General features: G+C 41.9%; 1 protein-coding gene across 2 annotated transcripts in view; it reads right to left on the bottom strand.

Annotated features, from left to right (window-relative positions):
• ANKRD55 (ankyrin repeat domain 55) overlaps positions 1 to 21,036 on the bottom strand; it is a 111,001-nt gene that overhangs the window by 60,291 nt on the left and 29,674 nt on the right. For both annotated transcript variants that reach the window (XM_040262550.1, XM_040262549.1), the window contains exons 3-5: positions 18,891 to 19,013; positions 12,254 to 12,384; positions 9,139 to 9,248 (exon numbers count right to left, since the gene is read on the bottom strand). In XM_040262550.1, the coding sequence (XP_040118484.1) occupies positions 9,139 to 9,248; positions 12,254 to 12,384; positions 18,891 to 19,013 (364 nt within the window). The remainder of the gene's footprint in view (positions 1 to 9,138; positions 9,249 to 12,253; positions 12,385 to 18,890; positions 19,014 to 21,036) is intronic.

Genomic DNA, 21,036 nt, shown 5'->3' on the forward strand with positions numbered 1-21,036 from the left:
ATGTGGAAACAATTAAAAAATTCAGAAAGTATTTTGGAAGAATTCTTTGAAAAACAAAATGGGTTGTCTTTCTGCTGAATCAGATTTTCACTGTTGCTCAGCTTAGGTTACACCTAAAGTCCTAAGTATTAAATTGCTTAATACTGGTCAGAGGGATTGATCATGCTGCATTTCAAAGAGTACTTAAATGGGGATAGACTTCAGTGAGAGTGATATAAACAGGAAGGAAGCCTAAGTGGTGGTTGGCTTTTTTTTTTTAATTTTTACAATGTTGTGTTGGTTTCTGCTCTAAAACAATGTAAATCAGCCATAATCATACATATATTCCCTCCCTTTTGAGTCTCCTTCCCTCCCTCCACCCCACCTCTCTAGGTCATCACAGAGCAATGGACTGGGCTTCTTGTGTTAAATCTAGTCTTATCACTGATTTGGGGGGGCCAGGACAATGCTATGATTTAAATCTGGTTTCACCACTGCATGACCTTTCTGAGCTTCTGGTCCTCACTGCTGTAAAAAGGATAATAACAGTGACAGTGGTGGTGAGAGTTAAATAATGTGACAGGTATAAAGCTCCTAGTATACAGATTTTAAAGGAACAGTGGCTATGACTGAAAATGGCACATTTACTTTATCCTTTCTGAATTCTAGAATTCTTCCATCAGGTGGGAAGATGCTACAAAAATAATTGCATTATGGTTAACGTTGTTTTTTATGTTTTCCTTTACAGCTTCTTTATGAGGGGAGGGTAACTGGTGACTTTCTTTCTCTCTTTCTTTTTCTCTTTCTCTCTCTTCCTCTCCCCTGCTCTCTCTTCTCTGTCCTTCCTCTGTCTCTCTCTCTCTCTCTTATTGATGGCCATGGTCTGATGTCTAGGGTACATCTGGTGTAAGCGCTGAGTGAAGGAGAATGAGAGGGAGCAGGGGGTCAGTTGTGTCCAGTCTGGTTATCCTTGGCTGACCCTGAGCAGTCTGAGATCATCTGTAGTCAGGCTGTTCTGGGGCTGCTCCAGAGCAGTGTGATCACACGGCAGGAAGCGAACTCTACCCAGATGGGAATCGAAGTGGGGAGATCAAGACCTCTTCTCACATCCTGGGTGAGCCTCCGAAGATCACGGGGTGAGCCTTATGCTGGATATTTCTTTTTGCCTCTCAGATCCAGCCTCTGCCCTGCAGATTCCTGCTTTGAAGGCTGACCTCCAACAATGTCATCATCCAGGTCCCCTGCCCTCTGACTTCCATTGGGTTTGGTCAGTGGGAGAAGCTGCAAGAGGAAGGAGAGGAGCCACTTCCCTTTCTGACAATGACTTTTTTCCTCTACAAAAGGCCTGGGCTCCTGCCAGGTGGCCCCTCTCCTGCATTCCAATTACAACTACAACACAGTTTCCAATAAGAGCTTCCTTCCTCACCTCTTGTGAGGTCCGGGTGAAACATTTTCCTGTGTTAGGAAGAGAGTGGGGGTGGAGATTGTCACCATCTCTTGTTAGTTGATTTCAAATGTGTTACTTGCTCAGTTGTGTCCAACTCTTTGTGACCCCATGGACTGTAGCCTGCCAGGCTCCTCTGTTCATGGAATTCTCCAGGCAAGAATACTGGAGTGGGTAGCCATTCGCTTCTCCAAGGGATCTTCCCAACCCAAGGATTGAACCCGGGTTTCCTGCATGGCAGGCAGATTCTTTATCATCTGAGTCACTAGAGAAGCCCTTATTTCAAATAGCCTTTCATTAAACTTTCTTAGTCATCCCTATTTCATGTTTTCCCTGTCATGACTCTGAGTGATATATGCAAAACTATTCTGCTTGCCTCCATTTGATTCCTTAAGCCACTAAGCCATCAATCTTAAAGTTGGTACAAATTTACAGATGAGTATTCTCTCTCTCTCTCCCATTTTATGAGAACAAATGACCCAATGCACTACATTGCTTGCCAAGGCCAGCACACATTGCCTTGGTTATCCAGCTTGGACAGAACCCAGGTGTCTGGTTTCAGCCTTGTGCTTCTATATTGTTCCGTGGTTCAGAGGCAGTCTGCAAGAAACTTGTCCCACATCTGTCTTAATGTCCAGTGGACTTGCAGACCTCTTAGTTTTTTCTTAGTGCTCCTGTTATGTGCTAAGCTTACCCAGGAGTATTTATCATATAACCCCCAAGTCCATCTATTACCACTAGCTAAAACTCTGTCCATCTCTCAGATCTCCAGCCACAGCATCAGGCCCACCTCCTCCCAGCTGTCAGGACAGCAGACCCAGGTCCCAGCAGACAGGCAGAGTGGGGGTGATGAGAGCACAGAGGCTGGAGCCAGACTGCCTCTGTGAGATCCCCTGCTCCCTCACCAATCAGCCAGACCTTGGATTCATTAGGAAACTCTCAGTGAGTACATTTTCCTACCTGTAAAATAAACATAACACCTCTTCTCTAAAGATCTGTTGTAACTGTAAATGAGTCAATGCCCATAAGGCTCTTAGAATGGACTTTATATACTATAATAAATTCTATATAATGATTGATTTCTTATTACAAAAAGGTCCTACTCCTTATATCTTGGGGTCTCCTGATTGCCATGAGGTGATTGGTTGGCCAGGGAGAGCTCAGTTAGAAGTATCCTGGAAAGAAGGGAGGCTTGACTTCTGGAGCTTCTCTGTTTTGCTGGCCCCTTGGGCTCACAGTCCTGAAGCCGGCTCGGCCCGGGGATGACTGAGGAAAAGGGTCCCTAAGACTGCTGTCTGCTCTCCTGTCCCAGAATCTGCCCAGTGGTGGGAGTAAGCTGCCATGAAATATCCACTGCAGATTAGGATGCGTCATCTCGAAACTAGAGAGTGGGATCTCAAAGAAATGATTTCCTTCCTCCCTCTAGCTGCAATCAAGAGAATAAAAAGAGGCAGAGGTGCCGGCACTTTGGCAAGTAAAAAAAAAAATCTGCTGGTAACCGTGGAGACAATGAAAATGACTTTCAGAGAGAGCCCTGTGACTGCTTTCAGAGGAAATCGCTGCTTGCCTTCCAACTCTAGCATGCACAACGTTGTACACACACAACGGCATGCTCTTTGCAGCTTTGTTAATGATCATGCCCCTTCTTTCACATCAGCGCCCTCTGAATGCCCTAGCCAAGGAGGCAAGAATAGCTATGGGGAGCTGAAAGGCAGAAAATTCAGACCTGCTGAGAAGTGGAGTATTCAAAGCAAGAGGACTCATGAGATGAAACTTGTGCTCCTTTGCTTTTGTCCATCCAGCTTGCCCTTGTGTTCTTAATTATAGGTCCTTCCTCCCTGCAGGAGCTTAGATTCCCCACTGAGCTATCGCTTAGCTAAGGCTGCACATTGACTGGCTGGTTTGCTAGTGAGTTGTTTCCATCAGAGAACCAAAATCTCTCTGGAGGCAAAGGGCTAATTGAAGTGTCCTCTTGGCTAGTTTACAAGCTGCTTCAGTTTGAGACTTCACTCTAAATAGTCTCCAGCAAGCACCGAGGGGAAGGAGTGTGTGCTGTTTGGAAATCTAGGGATGAGTAGATTTTAAAAGGAGTCTGAGTACCTGAGTACAAGTCCACAATGTGGCCAGCACATGTGCTTATGATTAGAGGAAAAATATACATGCATGTGCACTGATAAAGGCAGAGAAGGGGTTTCAGAGGAGCTAAAGGTTGAGTTTGATGTTCACTGGGTTCTAAAATCTTGCAGTGCTCTACGTCCCAAGGTTAAAACAAACGGGAGTGCTGTTCATACCCTGATGAACTTCACGGGAAATGTGTGCTCATGTCAGTGAGTACAGGACTGTGTGTACATGTACCTGTATGGCTGTATTTTTTGTGGACCTGTGTGTGCTAAGGTGGAAAAGGCCAGGGTGGTGGTATTCGGGGTTTCATTCTTTAGTGCTGATCAGTTGCACCTTTTTATTTCTGTCTTCCTCATCATCATGAACATCCTCACCCTCATCATCGTCACTCACAGTGACACTGACGATTGATTCTGCTCAGTGCTTTCTCACATATTTCCTCGTTTACTTCTGCCTCCTTACCTAGGAGGTAAGTACCGTATTACTCCTACTTTCTAAAACAGAAAGCTGGACCTTCATATGTTAACTTGCCCAAGATAATAGTGTCTATGAGATGGAGCCAGATTCATCCTCAGCCAGTCTGACGCCCGGGCTGGAACTCCTGCCCACCCTTTACCTCCATCCAAAAAAAGGATTTTAGGTGGTTTTCAGATACATATAGTAAGACAAGATCACAAGAAGAAAGTAGGCAGAGAGAAAATGAGGGCAGGATAAAGAACACATAATTATGGTCCTATGTGCATACCAGAGGTGAGACACGAATTGGGTTTTGAGTTTTCTAAATATACAAAGAGAGAAACACGATCATAAGTCACAGTGTCCACATAGTAAAAATAATTCATCAGAAGCAGCACAGGAATTCCTCCTTTAGTAGAAATTTTTCTTGTGTGGTTTTTCAGAAAAGATTGTTTTTGGACACTGTAATGAACAAAATATTTCCTGACAATCAGACAATAAGGAGTTCTGTAAGGCTGTTTCTTTTTTTGTTTTGACTACATGGTATGCAAAACTTCTTGGACTGAGGATTGAACCTGTGTCTCCTGCACTGCAAGAGCAGAGTCTCATTTACTGGGAAGTCCCATAAGACTATTTTGCATAAGGCCTCTTGGGGTAGACTGAGGGCTTAATGACAAAGTGTGGCCATTAAAATGAATTGAACAGGATCCACAGCAGTGGACTCCAGGAGCACGGCAGACCCACTGGGCAGGTTACTTATCTTCACACATGCACTAGGCAATTAGTTGTCTTCTTGATGCCTTAGTTTTCTCTGTAAAATGGGGATAGAAATATTACCTATCACACAGAGGTGTGGTAAAGGTTAGGTGAGATAGCACATAGAAAGTGCTCAGAATTTTGCTCAGAACATGATAAATAATCAATGCTGCTTGTCATCATCATGCTTGTTATAACTATAGACCTCTATGCTTCAATGGTCAGACAAGCTGGCCTAAAGTTGTGTCCATTTAGGAAAATTAAATAGTTGAACAGATTTATATGACTTAATGGAAGGTCACTCCTTTTGGCATTATGATTTTAGGATTAGAAGATGCCTGTAAGGCAGACTAAGATTTTTTCTTAGAAAGTGATTCTGATTTCAAGTAGACAGATAAATGGGCTATGTTCCTGGGCTATGTTCAAGCCCAAGTTCTTTGGCTTGGTTAGTTTTGCCTTGAAACATTTAATGCAGATGTTATCAAGCTCTGCCACAGCCATAAGATTTCTCAATAAAACAATGATAAAGTATCTAGTTTTAAGCAATGTAATTCCGTAAGAAATCCTTTCAATCAAGCTTTGAAATGTTCTCTAGGTAACAAAGTCAGCTGATTAGTTATATTGGTTGTACAAAACTAAAGGCTGACCCTCGCCATCTACCTCTACAAAGATTCAGTCCAAACTGCTGAGATTGCTGACTTAACCCCCTGAAAGGAGCTCAGGGTGGAGATCAGGAATGAGACACCCCATGCTCTGGGAAAAACAACTGGCAGAATAGGCCTTAACTTCAGAATAGGAGTTAGATATTTTCAGAAGAAGGCTTTATGAGCCCAATTCTTACATGTCTTCATATCTAGAAAAGCACTAAAATCTTTCATGGTGATGACTGCTTCTCGTGACATGCAGTAACCTTCTACAAAAATACGTGGTTAATGTATGTACTCCCCCCTTCACCAAAATCACATAGACACTGATATTTCCCCTACCTCTTTGCAGTAGTTTCTCAGAGCTATCTGAAATGCTATCTCCTGGGCTATAGTCCTCGTTTTGCCCCAAATAAAACTTAATTCACAACTCTTACATTGTATAATTTTCTTCTCTCAACAGTTGTTAAGGTTTAACCCAATTCATTTTTGGATAACATTTATCAGAAATGCTAATTTTGGTTTTGGAACATTTAATCTTACCCTTTGGGTTTTACTAGTTACAGCAGCTAGCATTACCATATTTAAAGGAGATTTTATCTTCCAAAATCAGCAAACTGTCCATCTAGGACAATAAAACTATATCATTAGTACAAAGAGAATTTTATTTTTCTGGCTTCAGCTCTTCCAAAGGTGGTGACTGGGTCATTTGGGACAGTTTCATGAGAAGGGGAAACCGCAGCTCTGTGTTCTCTCAGTTACAGTGATGTAATGTAAGTCCTAGAGAGTCTAGAGGCATAATAAGAATGAGTCTAACAAATCCTCAAAAGAGGAAGTATGCTGAGATTGTTTTTGAATATATTATTGCAGTGATTTCAGATGACAAGCTTACTCTATTGACCAAATTGAGGATTTTGATGCAAAGGCTTAGTTCACACATCAGGTGCAATAGTTTAATGGCAGAGCCAGCTTCTCATCAAAATTCTTGTCCCCCTTTCTTGGACTGGAGTCATTGCCAGGATGTGGATTCTTTCTTGGTCAGGGACTATGTTCCCTAGCGTGCCTTATGGCTGAATGACTCATCCTTATTAATGGAATGTGAGCAGAAGTGAACTGTGTCATTTACAGGCTGAGTTTTTAAAGAAATAAGTGAGGCTTGTCTACTCTCCTCTTACCCTATCTTCAGGCTGAACAAAAAGGATTCTGTGATCCTAGGAAATAATGAAGCCACAAGCTGGCATCTCTAATCATCTGTAGAGGGAAGACACCTCCCCTGCTCCCAGTCCCGGAAACCTACATTGGAATAAACTTATATTATGGTAAAATGCTTTCACTTTACTTTCATGCATTAGAGAAGGAAATGGCAACCCACTCCAGTGTTCTTGCCTGGTGGGCTGCGGTCTGTGGGGTCGCACAGAGTCAGACACGACTGAAGCGACTTAGCAGTAGCAGCAGCAAGGCTTCCACGGTGGCTCAGATGGTAAAGAATCTGCCTATAATGCAGGAGACCCAGGCTCAATCCCTGGGTCAGGAAGATCCCCTGGAGTAGGAAGTGGTGACCCACTCCAGTATGCTTGCCTGGAGAATTCCATGGACAGCGGAGCCTGGTGGGCTACAGTCCATGGGGTCGCAAAGAGTCAGACGCGATTAACACACACCCTCTTGGGAAAACAGTATGATTCTGTGACTAAATATTTTTGTGGGTTGTCTAGAAAAGTCATTCTTTTTTCATCAAAAGGTAGTCATCTTTTTATGATGTCCACAGATTGTTAGCTCTGGGCTTCCTGTTTCTTCTCTAAACTTCCTTGTTTTGTTGGGCTTTGAGTAAATCTTAGTTTTCTATTATTGCTGGATATGATCCAATGATAATAAAAGGCAAGACTTGGTTGGGAATAGTCCTGGAATTTCCCAAGTCCTCTTACTTTAGTGTAAACCAGACTGAAATGAAGAAACCCTATCACCTCTCAACCTGGAAGGGGCCTTGGTCTCCTCAACCCCCACAGGCTTGACTTTACTTCTGGACACAGGGTTTGGAGGAGGAGGCAGCAGAAGGCAGCCCCTGAGATGCTGGCCTACTGCCTAGCTCTGGGATGTGAAATTCCTGTCAGAGGTCTGCTCTGTCAGCAAAGGTTCAGGAAGTGCCTGGAGTGTTGCTGATTCCATACTGGGAAACTTTGTTATCAAGCTGTGAGGAGGGGCTTTTGAAAGACTGGGGATCCAGGCTAGTCAGTACAGAGGACTATCTGGGCAAAGCTTTTTCCTTTGTTGCACAATCATCTTACAAGAAAGTAATTATTTGAGGACTTTCCTTTGCATAGCCTCCAGGATCACACATTCCTGGTTTTCCTGCTAACCCACTGGTTACCCCTTGCCCTCTCAGTCTCCTTTGCTGGGTCTTTGCCTTCTTCCAGCTGTTGACTTAAAAAAATGCACAACATGAGACTTGTGAATTAAGTTTTATTTGGGGGCAAAATGAGGACTGCAGCTGGGGAGAACTCAAGGAGCTCTGAGAAACTACTCCAGAAAAGAAGCGGGGAAGGTCAACGTATATACGAGATTTTGGGGAGGGGGGAATATATGCAGTCAAGTAAGTGCTCATTTTTCCAGGTTTCTTCCAGTCTCATGAAGCTTTTGCTAGTCACAAGGAGCAGTCATCACCATGGAGGATTTTAGTGCTTTTCTAGATATGAGGAGATACAAGAACTGGGCTCATAACATTGGCTCCTGAAAATATCTAACCAGCTGAAGACCTGTTCTCCAGTTTTCCCCTGAGCACAGCATGTCTCATTTCTGCTCTGAACTCCTGAACTCCTTTCCTGGTTGTGGGGAGGTGAGGGGTGGGTGGGAGAGGGGTGGGGGAGGGGTTTGAAAATCAGCAGCTATAGCAGCACGTGATTTAGTCTTTATAGAGGTAGATGTGTGCTCAGTTGCTCAGTCATGTCCAACTCTTTGTGACCCCATGGACGGTATAGTCCACCAGGCTCCTCTGTCCATGGAATTTTCTAGGCAAGAATACTGAAGTGAGTTGCCATTTCCTACTCCAGGGGATCTCCTGACCCAGGGATAAAACCCTCATCTTTTGCGTCTCCTACATTGGCTAGTGGATTCTTTATCACTAGTGCCAGCTGGGAAATACCCAGAGATAGATGGCAAGTGCCAGTGACAAGCGCCAGTTTGTAGCTGACACCATCCTTAAATGTTGGCATGACTCTGAGTTCAGACAGTAACGTTCTCTTACCTTGTTTGATTTCTGTCATAGCCCTCATCACTACTTGAAATTATACTATTTATTTGTTTGCTAGTGTGTCACTTAACTCCTTCACCCAAAAGTAAGATCTGTGAAGTCAGAGCCACTCTCTTGCTCATGTGGAAATCTAGGGCCTAGAGCAATGCTTGGTCCATAATAAGCACTCTAAGCATGCAATAAATAGTTATTGAATTAATCATTGACTGACTGAGTGAATGAATATACACATTCAGATGGTGACACATAGCATTTCTTAGTAAATCAGAGACTAGGAGAAAAGGGTTTTATCGAAGTCAAATTGAGAGTGATATTAGAGTTGAGATTATTCCAGGGCATTTTGATTCATTGAGATGTGGCCCTGTGTGCTGAAAATACCAAAGAAATGGATAGATTTTGTTTTTATTTGCTACAAGGGTTGGATTAGGTGAGCTTCTAACCCAACTTGGATGCATCCCGATTTGAATGTTGTGTGAACCTGGCTACAGACGTACCTCACATCAGGCTCAGCGGTGGCAGCGTGCAGTGGCAGACGGCCATTTTTATCTGGGATATTGTGCTTGGCACCATTTCTGAGTAGACTCACACAGCCTTCCAGCCATCCCTGGAAGAGCAAAAGCAATGTTATACAACACAATCCTGCACAACATAGTAACAGAGTCCAACAAACTGTCTCCAGTTTTCTTTCCCTCTCTTCTTTTGGTTTGGCTAAAAACATATTCTATTTGACCTGAAGTGGTTGGTTAAGGCTCATACCTCCCATTCAGACAGCAGAGGATGGAAGATCTTGAGGTGTGGATTCTTGAGTTTTCCGGAGGACATTTTCCTGTCAGGGGCAGACGGATCCTAGAGTCTTCTGCCTCTGTCTCCCCAATTCTAGGGCCACTCACTGAGATTCATTCCCCTTTTATACTCAGTTTCTAGAGCCAAAGGTGGCAAGTGATGAGGATGATTAGTCAACTCTAGACCCTTCTGGGCTTAACTCCAAATCGTGCTAATTTCAAAACTGGATACCATGGTCTGCTTTTAAAACTGGGCTCCCATGTCATTATTTAATTTAATTTATTTATTTTTGGCTTCACTGGGTCTCTGTCGCTGCACAAGGGCTTCTCTCGTTGCAGCCAGTGGGGGCTCCTCTCTGCTTGCAGTGTGCAAGCTCCTCACTGAGGTGGATTCTCTTGTTGTGCAGCGTAGGGTCCAGAGTGGGAGGGCTTCAGTAGTTGTGGAGCTTGGACTCAGCAGCTGTGGCGCGTGGGCTTAGTTGCCCATCAGCAAGTGGAATCTTCCCACACCACAGATTGAGTCTGTGTCCCCTGATTTGGCAGGAGGATTCTTAACCACTGGACCACCACAGAAGTCCCTAAGTCTTTATGTCCCAAACTCCACTCTATGCCTCAGTTCACCTATATCTGAAGTATGGCCCTTCATCAAGTTCTCTTTCTAGCAATCCCAAAGATAATATCTTTGTTACTCTAGTCAGTCTCTTTTCTGATCCCTAGAATTCTAAACTGAGCTCTACTCCAATGGCTGGGACCCTGCCAGCCACTCACTGCCCTTTCTGCTCTCGAATATGGATCTATTACCAGCACCCTCTTATGTGCTCCCAATTGTTGTTTTATCCACCTCTGAATTCCCCAAGACCCCTCCTGTGAACTCTGTTGCCTACAAATTCACCAGATTGAGACCTGATATTGCCACGTCTGATACTTGACTCCTCCTTGGTTAGCACTTAAAATTGGGTCATTTCTCCACTGGCCCTCTGATTTCAAAGGGAAACTATAACTGCAGGCTAGTCCTTCCTTTCTGTTCGTTAATACTTTAAGTAACTGACCCAACCCTGCTGATAACTGAGCTTGGCTCACATGTCAAGGAGAATACCTCCAACATTCATCCAGAATCACTTGAGTTTCCCACCTAATTATAAATAAACTTATAAGTAAATTCAGTTATGATTATGAATAATAATATAATAAAACTCTATTTCTTTCCCTGCTTTATTCCATTCTTGTATAGTTAAGCCTCAAGATTACCCAGTAATGAGAAAGATTACTGAATATTTTCCCTTGCAATACTGGTAGTAATAAAAATGTTACTAAATGCATGGAAGAGAAAGATAATGATAAGACCTTTCAGTTCTGAAAAGTCTAGAAAAAAAACTTTCAACAAAAGCACAGTAAAATTCATAGGTTCTAAAATTGAATATGGCTTTGTAGAGCTGACCAATAATATCTGAGTGTTAAGTAGAGGCAAATAGTTTTTAGTCTTGAGTCATAGTTTACTAAGATATTAAATCTGGTTTTAATTCCTAATGCCTAAGTCATCAAATTCTCTGATTAAAAGGAAAAATATGAGCAGGAGACCAAAAGGAAAGCATACTGGACAAATTTCAGAGTTGCCAAAGTTTTATAGCTTTTGAAAAACAAATCTTCTGATGGAGGAGGGTTTTAAACATTTTTATCATTTGCACCATTTCATGGAACTATGTATGCTGTTTTCTTTTTTTCTTCCTCAGAAAAGAAATCAGAAAACTATTGACTACCTCTGAATCTTATGGTCATTATTTAGAACCAAAAAACTATGTTTTGTAGTACTATGTGCTGGGTGACTGCATGTGGTTCTCCTTCAATTGTGACCAACTTAGGGTATTATTTTTGTTACATTTTACAAATGAGGAAAGAGGCGTAAAGAGGTGAAGAAATTTGCCTAGGACTACACCTCTATGCTAAGTTTATTTGTATATTGAGTTTGAATCTGTGACTGAGACAATTTCTGAATGTTCCCTTTGTCAAGTTTCTCTTTAATACTTTAATTCAAACATTGCCAGAGAGAGTGGTGGGCTTCACAGTGTAATCACTAAGATGCTATGTATTCTCACCTCCAGGGAAACTCAGAAGAGCCAGTGAGGGGCCCTGCCTTGGGCTTCCAAACAGAGGTGGTGTCAACAGTAGAGGGTAATGCCATGCTGCCATGCAGGCATACTTTCCTATGCAAGCCCTTAGAATGCGTTCCCAGAAAGAGATGTATGCAACGGTGGCAACTCGCTAAGCTCACTGCTCACCGTGATCTAGAGAACTTCTCCCTGTCTCTGATGTGGCTATCTAGCCCAAGAAATGTGAAATTTTGAATTTTAGAAGTGTACCTTGATTCCAGGGTATTCTGTTGCTTGTTGTTTGTTGTTGTTTAGTTGCTTAGTCATGTCTCACTCTTTTGCAACCCCATGGACTATAGCCCATCACCCGTCAGGCTCCTCTGTCTATGGGATTCTCTAGGCAAGAATACTGGAGTGGGTTGCCATTTGCTTCTCCAGGGGATTTTCCGTACCCATGGATTGATCCTGTATCTCCTGCATCGGCAGGCGAATTTTTTTACCACTGAGCCACCAGGGAAGCTCCTAGAGGCTTATCAGGAAGATCCAAAATGACTTCAATCCATGCTACCAATTCTAAGTGATTATATAAATGTTGGAGATGATTAAGGCAAAATTTCTTCACTTCTATTTCTATTGACCAGCTGCACAAATCGAAGATCACTCTTCTGCAAGTAGGGGCCCCATAACAACACATTTAGTCCACCCCACTCCTTCACACCCGCCACAGATACAGTTGGTACCAGATAGGTGGCCAGGCAGAGACTCGTGCGGCCATAAGCATCCTGCGTGTTAATACTGGCTCCCATCTTCAACAGCAGCTTCACTGTGTCCACTTGACGTCCAGAAACTGCATGCATTAAGGGTGTACATCCTGGAATGAGACATTTCAACAGCTTTTAAAAATGTTTGACCTGTGAAATTTATGAGTCGACTTTATTTGCCTGTTCATTTATTATGCTCTTTGCAGATGAACTACCCTCAACACAAATTCAGCTGTTGAGCTGAAGAGAGATGATGATTGTTGCTGCATTTATATTGGGTTGGCCAAAGTTTTTTTTTTTTCTATAAGCTATCTCTAGTAGTGCTTACTTGTCTCTAACTTTATTCTAAACAATTTTGTTTGGTTGTACTGTGATAGCTGTCACATCAGCATGCATTTAAAAAAATTATCAAAATTGGTGAATTTTTGTAGCTATTTTAATATTGAAGATGGAAGAAAAAAGCAACATTTTCCCCATATTATGCTTTATTATTTCAACAAAGATAAAAGCACAATGGAAACTCAAAAAAAGATTCGTGCAGTGTATGGGAAAGGTGCTGTGACTGATCAAACATGTCAAAGTATTTGTGAAGTTTCATGCTGGAGATTTCTTGCTGGACGATGTTCCACAGTTGGGTAGACCAACTGAAGCTGATAACAATCAAATCAAGACATTAACTGAGAACGATCAACGTTATACCACACAGAAGGTAGCTGATATATCAAAATTTCCAAATCAAGTATGGAAAGTCATTTGCACCTGCTTGGTTATGCTAATCACTTTGATATTTGGATTCCATATAAGTTAAGCAAAAAACACTTTTGACCATATTTCTGCATGTGATTCTCTACTTAAACGTAACAAAAACATTTTGTTTTTGAAACAAATTGTGATGGGTAATGACAAGTGGATTCTGTACAATAATGTGGGAACATAAAAGACTGTGGGACAAGTAAAATGAACCACCACCAACCACACCACAGGCCGGTCTTCAATCCAAAGAAGGTGACATGTATATGGTGGGATAGGAAGGACGTCCTCTATTATGAGCTCCTGGAAAAACCAAACAATTAATTCCAACTATTGCTCCCAGGGCTTCCCTGGTGGTTCAGATGGTAAAGCGTCTGGCTGCAATGCGGGAGATCTGGGTTTGATCCCTGGGTCGGCAAGATCTCCTGGAGAAGGAAATGGCAGCCCACTCCAGCACTCTTGTCTGGAAAATTCCATGGACTGAGGAGCCTGGTAGGCTACAGTCCATGGGGCTGCAAAGAGTCAGACACCACTGAGTGACTTGACTTTCACTTTCTATTGCTGTCAAATAGACTGACTGAAAACAGCACTAGATGAAAAGTGTCTAGAATTAATCAGCAGAAAATACATGAGAGTTTTTACTTAAACACTGAAGGAACTTTTCAGCCAGCCCAATATAAATTATGTATTTTTAGACCCTGTTAAATCTTTTGTAATCTTGCTGTAATTGCTTGATTAAAACATTTTGTGCAGATGACAAAGTTTATTTATTACTACCTAGGGAATCAGCATAATTTGGGACATAACAGGCAGGGTTAAGCCTGAGTTGGTTTGAACAATGCAGAATCTGAAAGTATCTTTAGAAAGCAATGCCGACTAGGCAGACAGGTACAGCACACACTTATTGGAGGTGATTAGTAATACAAAATCACTGCAGATGGTGACTGTAGTCATGAAATTAAAAGATGCTTGCTCCTTGGAAGAAAAGTTATGATCAACCCAGACAGCATATTAAAAAGCAGAGACATTACTTCTCCAACAAAGGTCCGTCTAGTCAAAGACACAGTTTTTCCAATGGTCGTGTATGGATGTGAGAGTTGAACTATAAAGAAAGCTGAGCACCGAAGAATTGATGCCTTTGAACTGTGGTGTTGGAGAAGACTCTTGAGCATCCCTTGGACTGAAAGGAGATCCAACCAGTCCATCCTAAAGGAGATCAGTCCTGGGTGTTCATTGGAAAGACTGATGTTGAAGCTGAAACTCCAATACTTTAGCCACCTGATGCAAAGAACTGACTTATTTGAAAATACTCTGATGCTGGGAAAGATTGAGGGCAGGAAGCGAAGGGGATGACAGAAGATGAGATGGTTGGATGGCATCACCGACTCAATGGACATGAGTCTGAGTAAGCTCCAGGAGTTGGTGATGGACAGGGAAGCCTGCCGTGCTGCAGTCCATGGGGTCGCAAAGAGTCAGACACAACTGAGCGACTGAACTGAATTCTCCCCTACTTCATTCTTCTTTTTCAAAATTGTTTTAACTCTCCTAGTTTATTTCCTTTCTATATAAATTTTAGATAATTTTGTCTATATCCACAAAAGGTATCTTACTCGAGTTTGATAGAAATTGCATTAAACTTGTATATGAATTTGGGGAGCATTTCATGTTTCCTATATTGAATCTTCTAATCCATGAACATGATCTCTCCATTTACGTTAGATCTTTGATTTCTTTCATCAGCATTTTATAGTTTAGAGTATGTAAGTCTTGAATGTATTTTGTTTTATTCACACCTAAATATTTTTTATTGAGTGATTTTACTTGGTATTGTGGTTTTAATGTTGATGTCCATGTGTTCATTTCTAGTATATATTAATAGAAATAAATTTGGTTTTGTATATTGATTTTGTATCCTGGAACCTTGCTCAACTCATTAGTTTGAGTTTTTGATAGGTTTTTTAGTATTTTCTATGTAGACAACCAAGTTGTGCAAAAAAAGGAACAGTTTTCTTTTGCAATATGTATGCTTGTTTTTTTTTTTTTTTTTTCTTTTCTTGCTTTTTTTGCGCTGGCTAGAACTCCCAGGGCTATGCTGAATATGAGAAAGAATAAACTTTTTTGCTTTGTTGCCCATCTCAGGGGTAAAGCATTCAGTCTTTCACCAGTAAGTAAAATGTTAGCTCTAGGGTTTTTTGTAGATACTATCTATCAAATTGAAGAAGATTCCCTCCACACCTATCTTTCTGAGAGTTTTTAATAATGAATGTGTGCTGAATTTTGTCAAATGCTTTTTCTGCATCAACTGATATGATCATGTGGGTTTTCTTCTTAGCTGGTTAAAATGACACATTGCTTAAATGTTCAAGTTTCTTTTTTTAAGGTTTATTTGTTTTTGACTATGCTGGGTCTTCACTGCTGCACGGGCTTTTCTCCAGTTGTGGTAAGAGGGGGATCTTCTCTGGGTGGAGTGTGCTGGCTTCTCTTGTTGCTGCTCTAAAGCACAGGCTCAATAGCTCTGGTGCACTGGCTTAGTTGTTCCATAGCATGGGGGATCTTCTTGGACCAGGGTTCGAACCCATGTCTCCTGCACTGGCAGGCAGATTCTTTATTACTGAGCCACCAGGGAAGCCTCAGTTTTCAAGTGTTGAAATGGACTTACATTCCTAGAACAAGCCACATCTGGTCATGGTATATAATTCTTTTTTATATATTACTGAATTCTGTTTGCTGGTTTTTAAAATTTTTTATTTACTTTCTATTTTTTGGCTGTACCTCACGGCATGTAGAATCTTAGTTCCCCAATCAGGGATTGAACTTGTGCCCCCTGCATTGGAAGGGCAGAGTCTTAACTCCTGGACCATCAGAGAAGTCCCTATTTGCTGATATTTTGCTAAGGATGTCTGTCTATATCTGTATTCATGTGGAGTATTGGTCTATAGGTTTATTTTTTATATCATCTTTGTCATATGTTGATATCAGAGTAATAGTGGAAACTGTCAGACTTTATTTTGGGGGGCTCCAAAATCACTGCAGATGGTGACTGCAGCCATGAAATTAAAAGACACTTACTCCTTGGAAGAAAATTATGACCAACGTAGATAGCATATTCAAAAGCAGAGACATTACTTTGCCGACTAAGGTCCGTCTAGTCAAGACTATGGTTTTTTCCTGTGGTCATGTATGGATGTGAGAGTTGGACTGTGAAGAAGGCTGAATGCCGAAGAATTGATGCTTTTGAACTGTGGTGTTGGAGAAGACTCTTGAGAGTCCCTTGGACTGCAAGGAGATCCAACCAGTCCATCCTGAAAGAGATCAGCCCTGGGATGTCTTTGGAAGGAATGATGCTAAAGCTGAAACTCCAGTACTTTGGCCACCTCATGTGAAGAGTTGACTCATTGGAAAAGACTCTGATGCTGGGAGGGATTGGGGAGAGGAGGAGAAGGGGACGACAGAGGATGAGATGGCTGGATGGCATCACTGACTCGTTGGACGTGAGTCTGAGTGAACTCCGGGAGTTGGTGATGGACAGGGAGGCCTGGTGTGCTGCGATTCATGGGGTGGCAAAGAGTCGGACACGACTGAGTGACTGAACTGAACTGAATATTAGTTTCATAATCGTAACTCAGAAAAGTTTCTTTCTCTTCTGGAAGAGATTATGTAGAGTTGGTATTAATTTTTTCTCAAAGTCCCTAGTGAAATCATCTAGGCCTGATGATGTCTTTTTCTGGGAATTTTAAAATTATGAATTTAAGTTCCTTCATAGTTATAGAACTATTCAAATAATGTCCTATTGGGTGAACTGTGGTTATTTATCTTTTTTGAGGAATTGCTCCATTTCATCTAAATGGTCAAATTATGTGTGTAAAGCTGTTTGCTATATTTTCTTATTATCCTTTAAATGTCTGCAGGGTTATTCCTGATAGTGATAACTTGGATCTCTTTTATTTTCCTTTTTGTCCTTATTGGTAGAGGTTTATAAGCTTTATTGACTCTTGGTTCATTGACTTTCTCTATTTTCTCTCATTTCCAACTTCTCACCCCAAAGCAGATGTATAAATAATTCTTCTTTAAAAAACAAATGAATGAAGAAACTACCATGGATAAATTAGGGAGCAACCACACACTTTACAACACATTTTATTGTCATGAGAAGGGAATTCCAATCTCCTCTTAGGATAAGTCAACTGGTTAAAAATGATTAATTACTTCCCAGAAATACTAAGATAGAGAAACCAATGATAAATTCTTTGTTATAGTTCCATAGGTCCTTGAGGCTGCTACCTCTTCCTCTCCTCCTCCTTTTTGTTTATCTTCTCTTCCTCTTTCTTCTTCTTAGTCTTCCTCTTCATTTTTTAACCCTTTTTTCCTTCAGTTGTTCAGATTGCTTCATTGCCATTTCTTCTATTTTCAATTTCATTGATCCTTTCCTCTGCTTCCTCATTCTGCTGCTGAGCTTAGCCATTGAGTTTTTAATTGTAATTATTGTATTTTTCAGTTTTAAAAATTTCCACTTGATTCTTCTTTATATCTGTTATTTCTTGGCTGAGCCTTTCTATTTTTTGTTTGTTTGTTTGTTTCAAGCATACTTGTAATTGCTTACTGAAGCATTTTTCCATGGTTACTTGAAAATCTTTGCCGGATAATTCTAACATCTGTCATCTCAGTGTTGGCATCTATTGATTGTTTTTTCCATTCCGCTTGAGGTCTTATTGATACTTGGTACGTCAAGTGATTCTCTTTGAAACTTGGACATTTGGAGTATTACATTATAAGTTGCCTAAGTCTTGCTTAAATCCTCTATTTTAGCTGTTTTTTCCTGATACTGCTCCAAAGGGGAAACGAAGGGGGGACACCACCTCAGTACTGCCAGGTAAGATTAGAAGTCTAAGTCCCTTACTTAGCTTTCACTGACATCTAAGGGAGAAGACCTTTCATTACTGGGTGGTGGTGAGAATCCTAATTCTGAAGAAGGAATCCCCTGACACTGCCTCAGAGGTGGCGACGTGGGTACTTCATTACCAGGTGAAGGTGGAGGTGCAGGCTCCCAGCTTGGTCTCTGCTAGAACGAATGGGGCTGAGGTTGTAGTTTGTTGTTGTTGTTTTGGTGGGAGTGTTTGGTGGAGTAGACTCATTATTGTCTAAAAGTTTTTTGTCTTGCTCTGTGATCCCTTTCTTGGTTCTTTGACTAGAGAGCAGGCTTTTGTTGGGGGCTTTTTTGCTCTCTGTCCATTGACATTTTTACATTGTCAACTTCTTCACTTCTAAGTCTTGGAGATTTGGGGCAAAAAGGAAGCCCAGGAAATTCACCACTATGTCATTCCTTGGGTCCCAAGGTCCTAGCTAGTCTGTCATTTTCTCTCTACCTTCCAGAGTGTTCTTATGTTTATGTTATATACAATATTCAGGAATTTTAGTTGCATTTAGCAGAAGGAATATAAAAAAAAAGTCCTACTTCTGCCCTGTCTTCCCAGAAGCAGAAGTCCTAGCTCTCTGGCTTTAATCATCACACTTTCCCTAACATCCACTGCTACCAAAAATAGCCTCTTCTTTTCATATACTTCTTCTAATATCGTCTACTTCGCCTATCTACTTTTGTCACTCATACAAAGAAGTTGAAAACAAACTCAGACTGAACAGCTTTATGAGAAGAGGTGATATGAAAGAGTTTGAAGATTTGTGTTCATGATTCTCATTAAATGAAATACTGAGGGAACTGTACATGGTTACAGGCAGGATATTCCTTGACCCTTCAGTATCAAAGTAGTCTTTCAAATAGCATTTTATTAACATTGCTCACCTCTGGAGGCCATTTCTGAAAGGACAGATCAGGACATTCTGTAGGATCCAAAATGAATAAATAGCTCACCTTCACTGTCACAGCATTCTAGGATGGAAGGGTCTTCCCGAATCACAGCAGTCAGAGCACTGACATCTCCGTTAGATGCTGCCTGATAAACCATGGCCAGGTCAACTTCTTCAGATGAATCACCTTCATGAATCAAACAGAGATAAACTTGGTATGTGGAGAGAATTCACTGAAAGAGTAACAATACCCAGAGGGTCACCCACACAAGTGATTCATGAAAATCTCTGGCGAATCTAAGCAGAAGGCTGAGTCATACTGATCACACACAACTTCACTACTTCTGAAGAAAGGTGGGCCCCGGTGGGCTGCCTTGTAACATCATCATATATTGGGAAGGAGCTTGAGGGAGAAGATGTCCTCTGAGATTTAATGATTCTCTCCAAGCGTTCAGACTACTTGAAACCAGTGAGAACAGATTGGAAAGTGGTGCCTTTATCTTGGTTCTGGGTTTCCCTTTTTGATCTGAAATATGTAACTTTCCCTTTCAGTGACTCAGTTTACCCACCTTTGAAGGAGATAATGTGCTGCTTATTCTCTGCCCTCTAGATGGGCTCTCTACCCTTTCCTCTTGCTCTGAATCCTGTGGGCTAATGTTACTGAGCACATCACCCAGGCCTCCTGGCCCTCAGTGTCCATGGGAGGCAATGGTAGGAGACTGGTGAGGAGGAGAGGAGGAGAAAGAGGTGGGGCATTTCCTCTTGCCTTCCCCTAGTACAGAGTCTGGCAGCAGCTGCTTCTCTTTCAGCAGGAGGGTCTTTCCCCCAGAACCAGACCTAACTGGGCTCCCTGTGGTAACAAACATTGTCCTTTCCATCCTGCCTCATCTCTGCATGCAGTCCCTTCACAAAAGCCCTTCATTTGAACCATCTGGGGTTTCAGGACATGGAGAATCCAAAAGAAACAGAGCTGTATCACACGAACATAGGGAACAAATGTACAGACACCAACGGGGAGAGGGGGTGGAGGATGAATGGGGAGACTGAGATTCCCATGTATACACTACTGATGCTATGTATAAAATGGATAACTAATGAGATGAGAACCTACTGTAGAGCACAAGGAACTGTGCTCAGTGCTCTGTGGTGACCTAAATGGGGAGGGAATCCACAAAAGAGGGGATATATGTATACATATAGCTGATTCACTTTGCTGTATAGAAGAAACTTACACAACATTGTAAAGCAACTGTATTCCAATAAAGATTTTTTAATTAACAGAAACAGAGCTATATGCAGCTCCTTTGAGTTTGATGCATTCTCAGTTTCCCAGTTGTGTCCAGTTCTTTGTGGTCCCATGGACTGTAGCCTGCCAGGCTCCTCTCTCCAGGGAATTGTCCAGGCAAGAATACTGGAGTAGGTTGTCACTTTCTCCTCCAAAGGATCTACCTGATTCAGGGATTGAACCTCATCTCTTGCATCCCCTGAGCTAGCAGGCAGGTTCTTTACATGTGAACCCAGTGAAGTCTGGTTCTGGGGAAAGGACCCTCCTGCTGAAAGAGAAGCAGCTGCCGCTAGACTCTGTACTAGGGGAAGGCAAGAGGAAATGCCCTATCTCTTTCTCCTCCTCTTCTTAGCCACTTGGATTATACCTTTTTGCATGTTTGAACCAACTAATAGTGTTGCCAAAAGTGACAAAAGAACTGTGGGTTAGGTGACCCCAGGGGAGCAATGAAAGGTCTGGGAGAGAAGTTTTGTTCATGAGGACACCTCTTGTGAAGTGCTGTGCCGAGGCCCTCTACTTAATATCTCCCACACGTGGCCGTGGTTCAGGGAAAACATACGTGTATAAGAAAAGTTCTTAGAATTGTGTTTTTCTACTAATATGGACGTTATACTAGAGACACTTTATAGTTCTAATGGATCTTTAGTTGGCAGTGGTCCTAACCCCTTGGCTTGGTTTCCTTTTCCCAGTACTTCTGGGAAGTCACTAATGACTTTTTAACCAGCTGACGTGTTCCAGGAGAAGCTTGTCACTGAAAATGATTCACTTGCGACAACAAACTGCCTTGTGAAGTGAGTAGCTGCTCCCTAATTTAACCATGGTAGATTTGTTACTATAGGAGCTTCTTTCAAAGCCAACCCACATGTACATTTGACTGAAGTCTGGGAGTGAGTGGTAATGGAGGTGAAAGGCAAGTGCCTCTTCT

Source organism: Oryx dammah, unplaced genomic scaffold (genome assembly GCF_014754425.2).
Source record: "Oryx dammah isolate SB20612 unplaced genomic scaffold, SCBI_Odam_1.1 HiC_scaffold_20, whole genome shotgun sequence".
NCBI lineage: Eukaryota > Metazoa > Chordata > Mammalia > Artiodactyla > Bovidae > Oryx > Oryx dammah.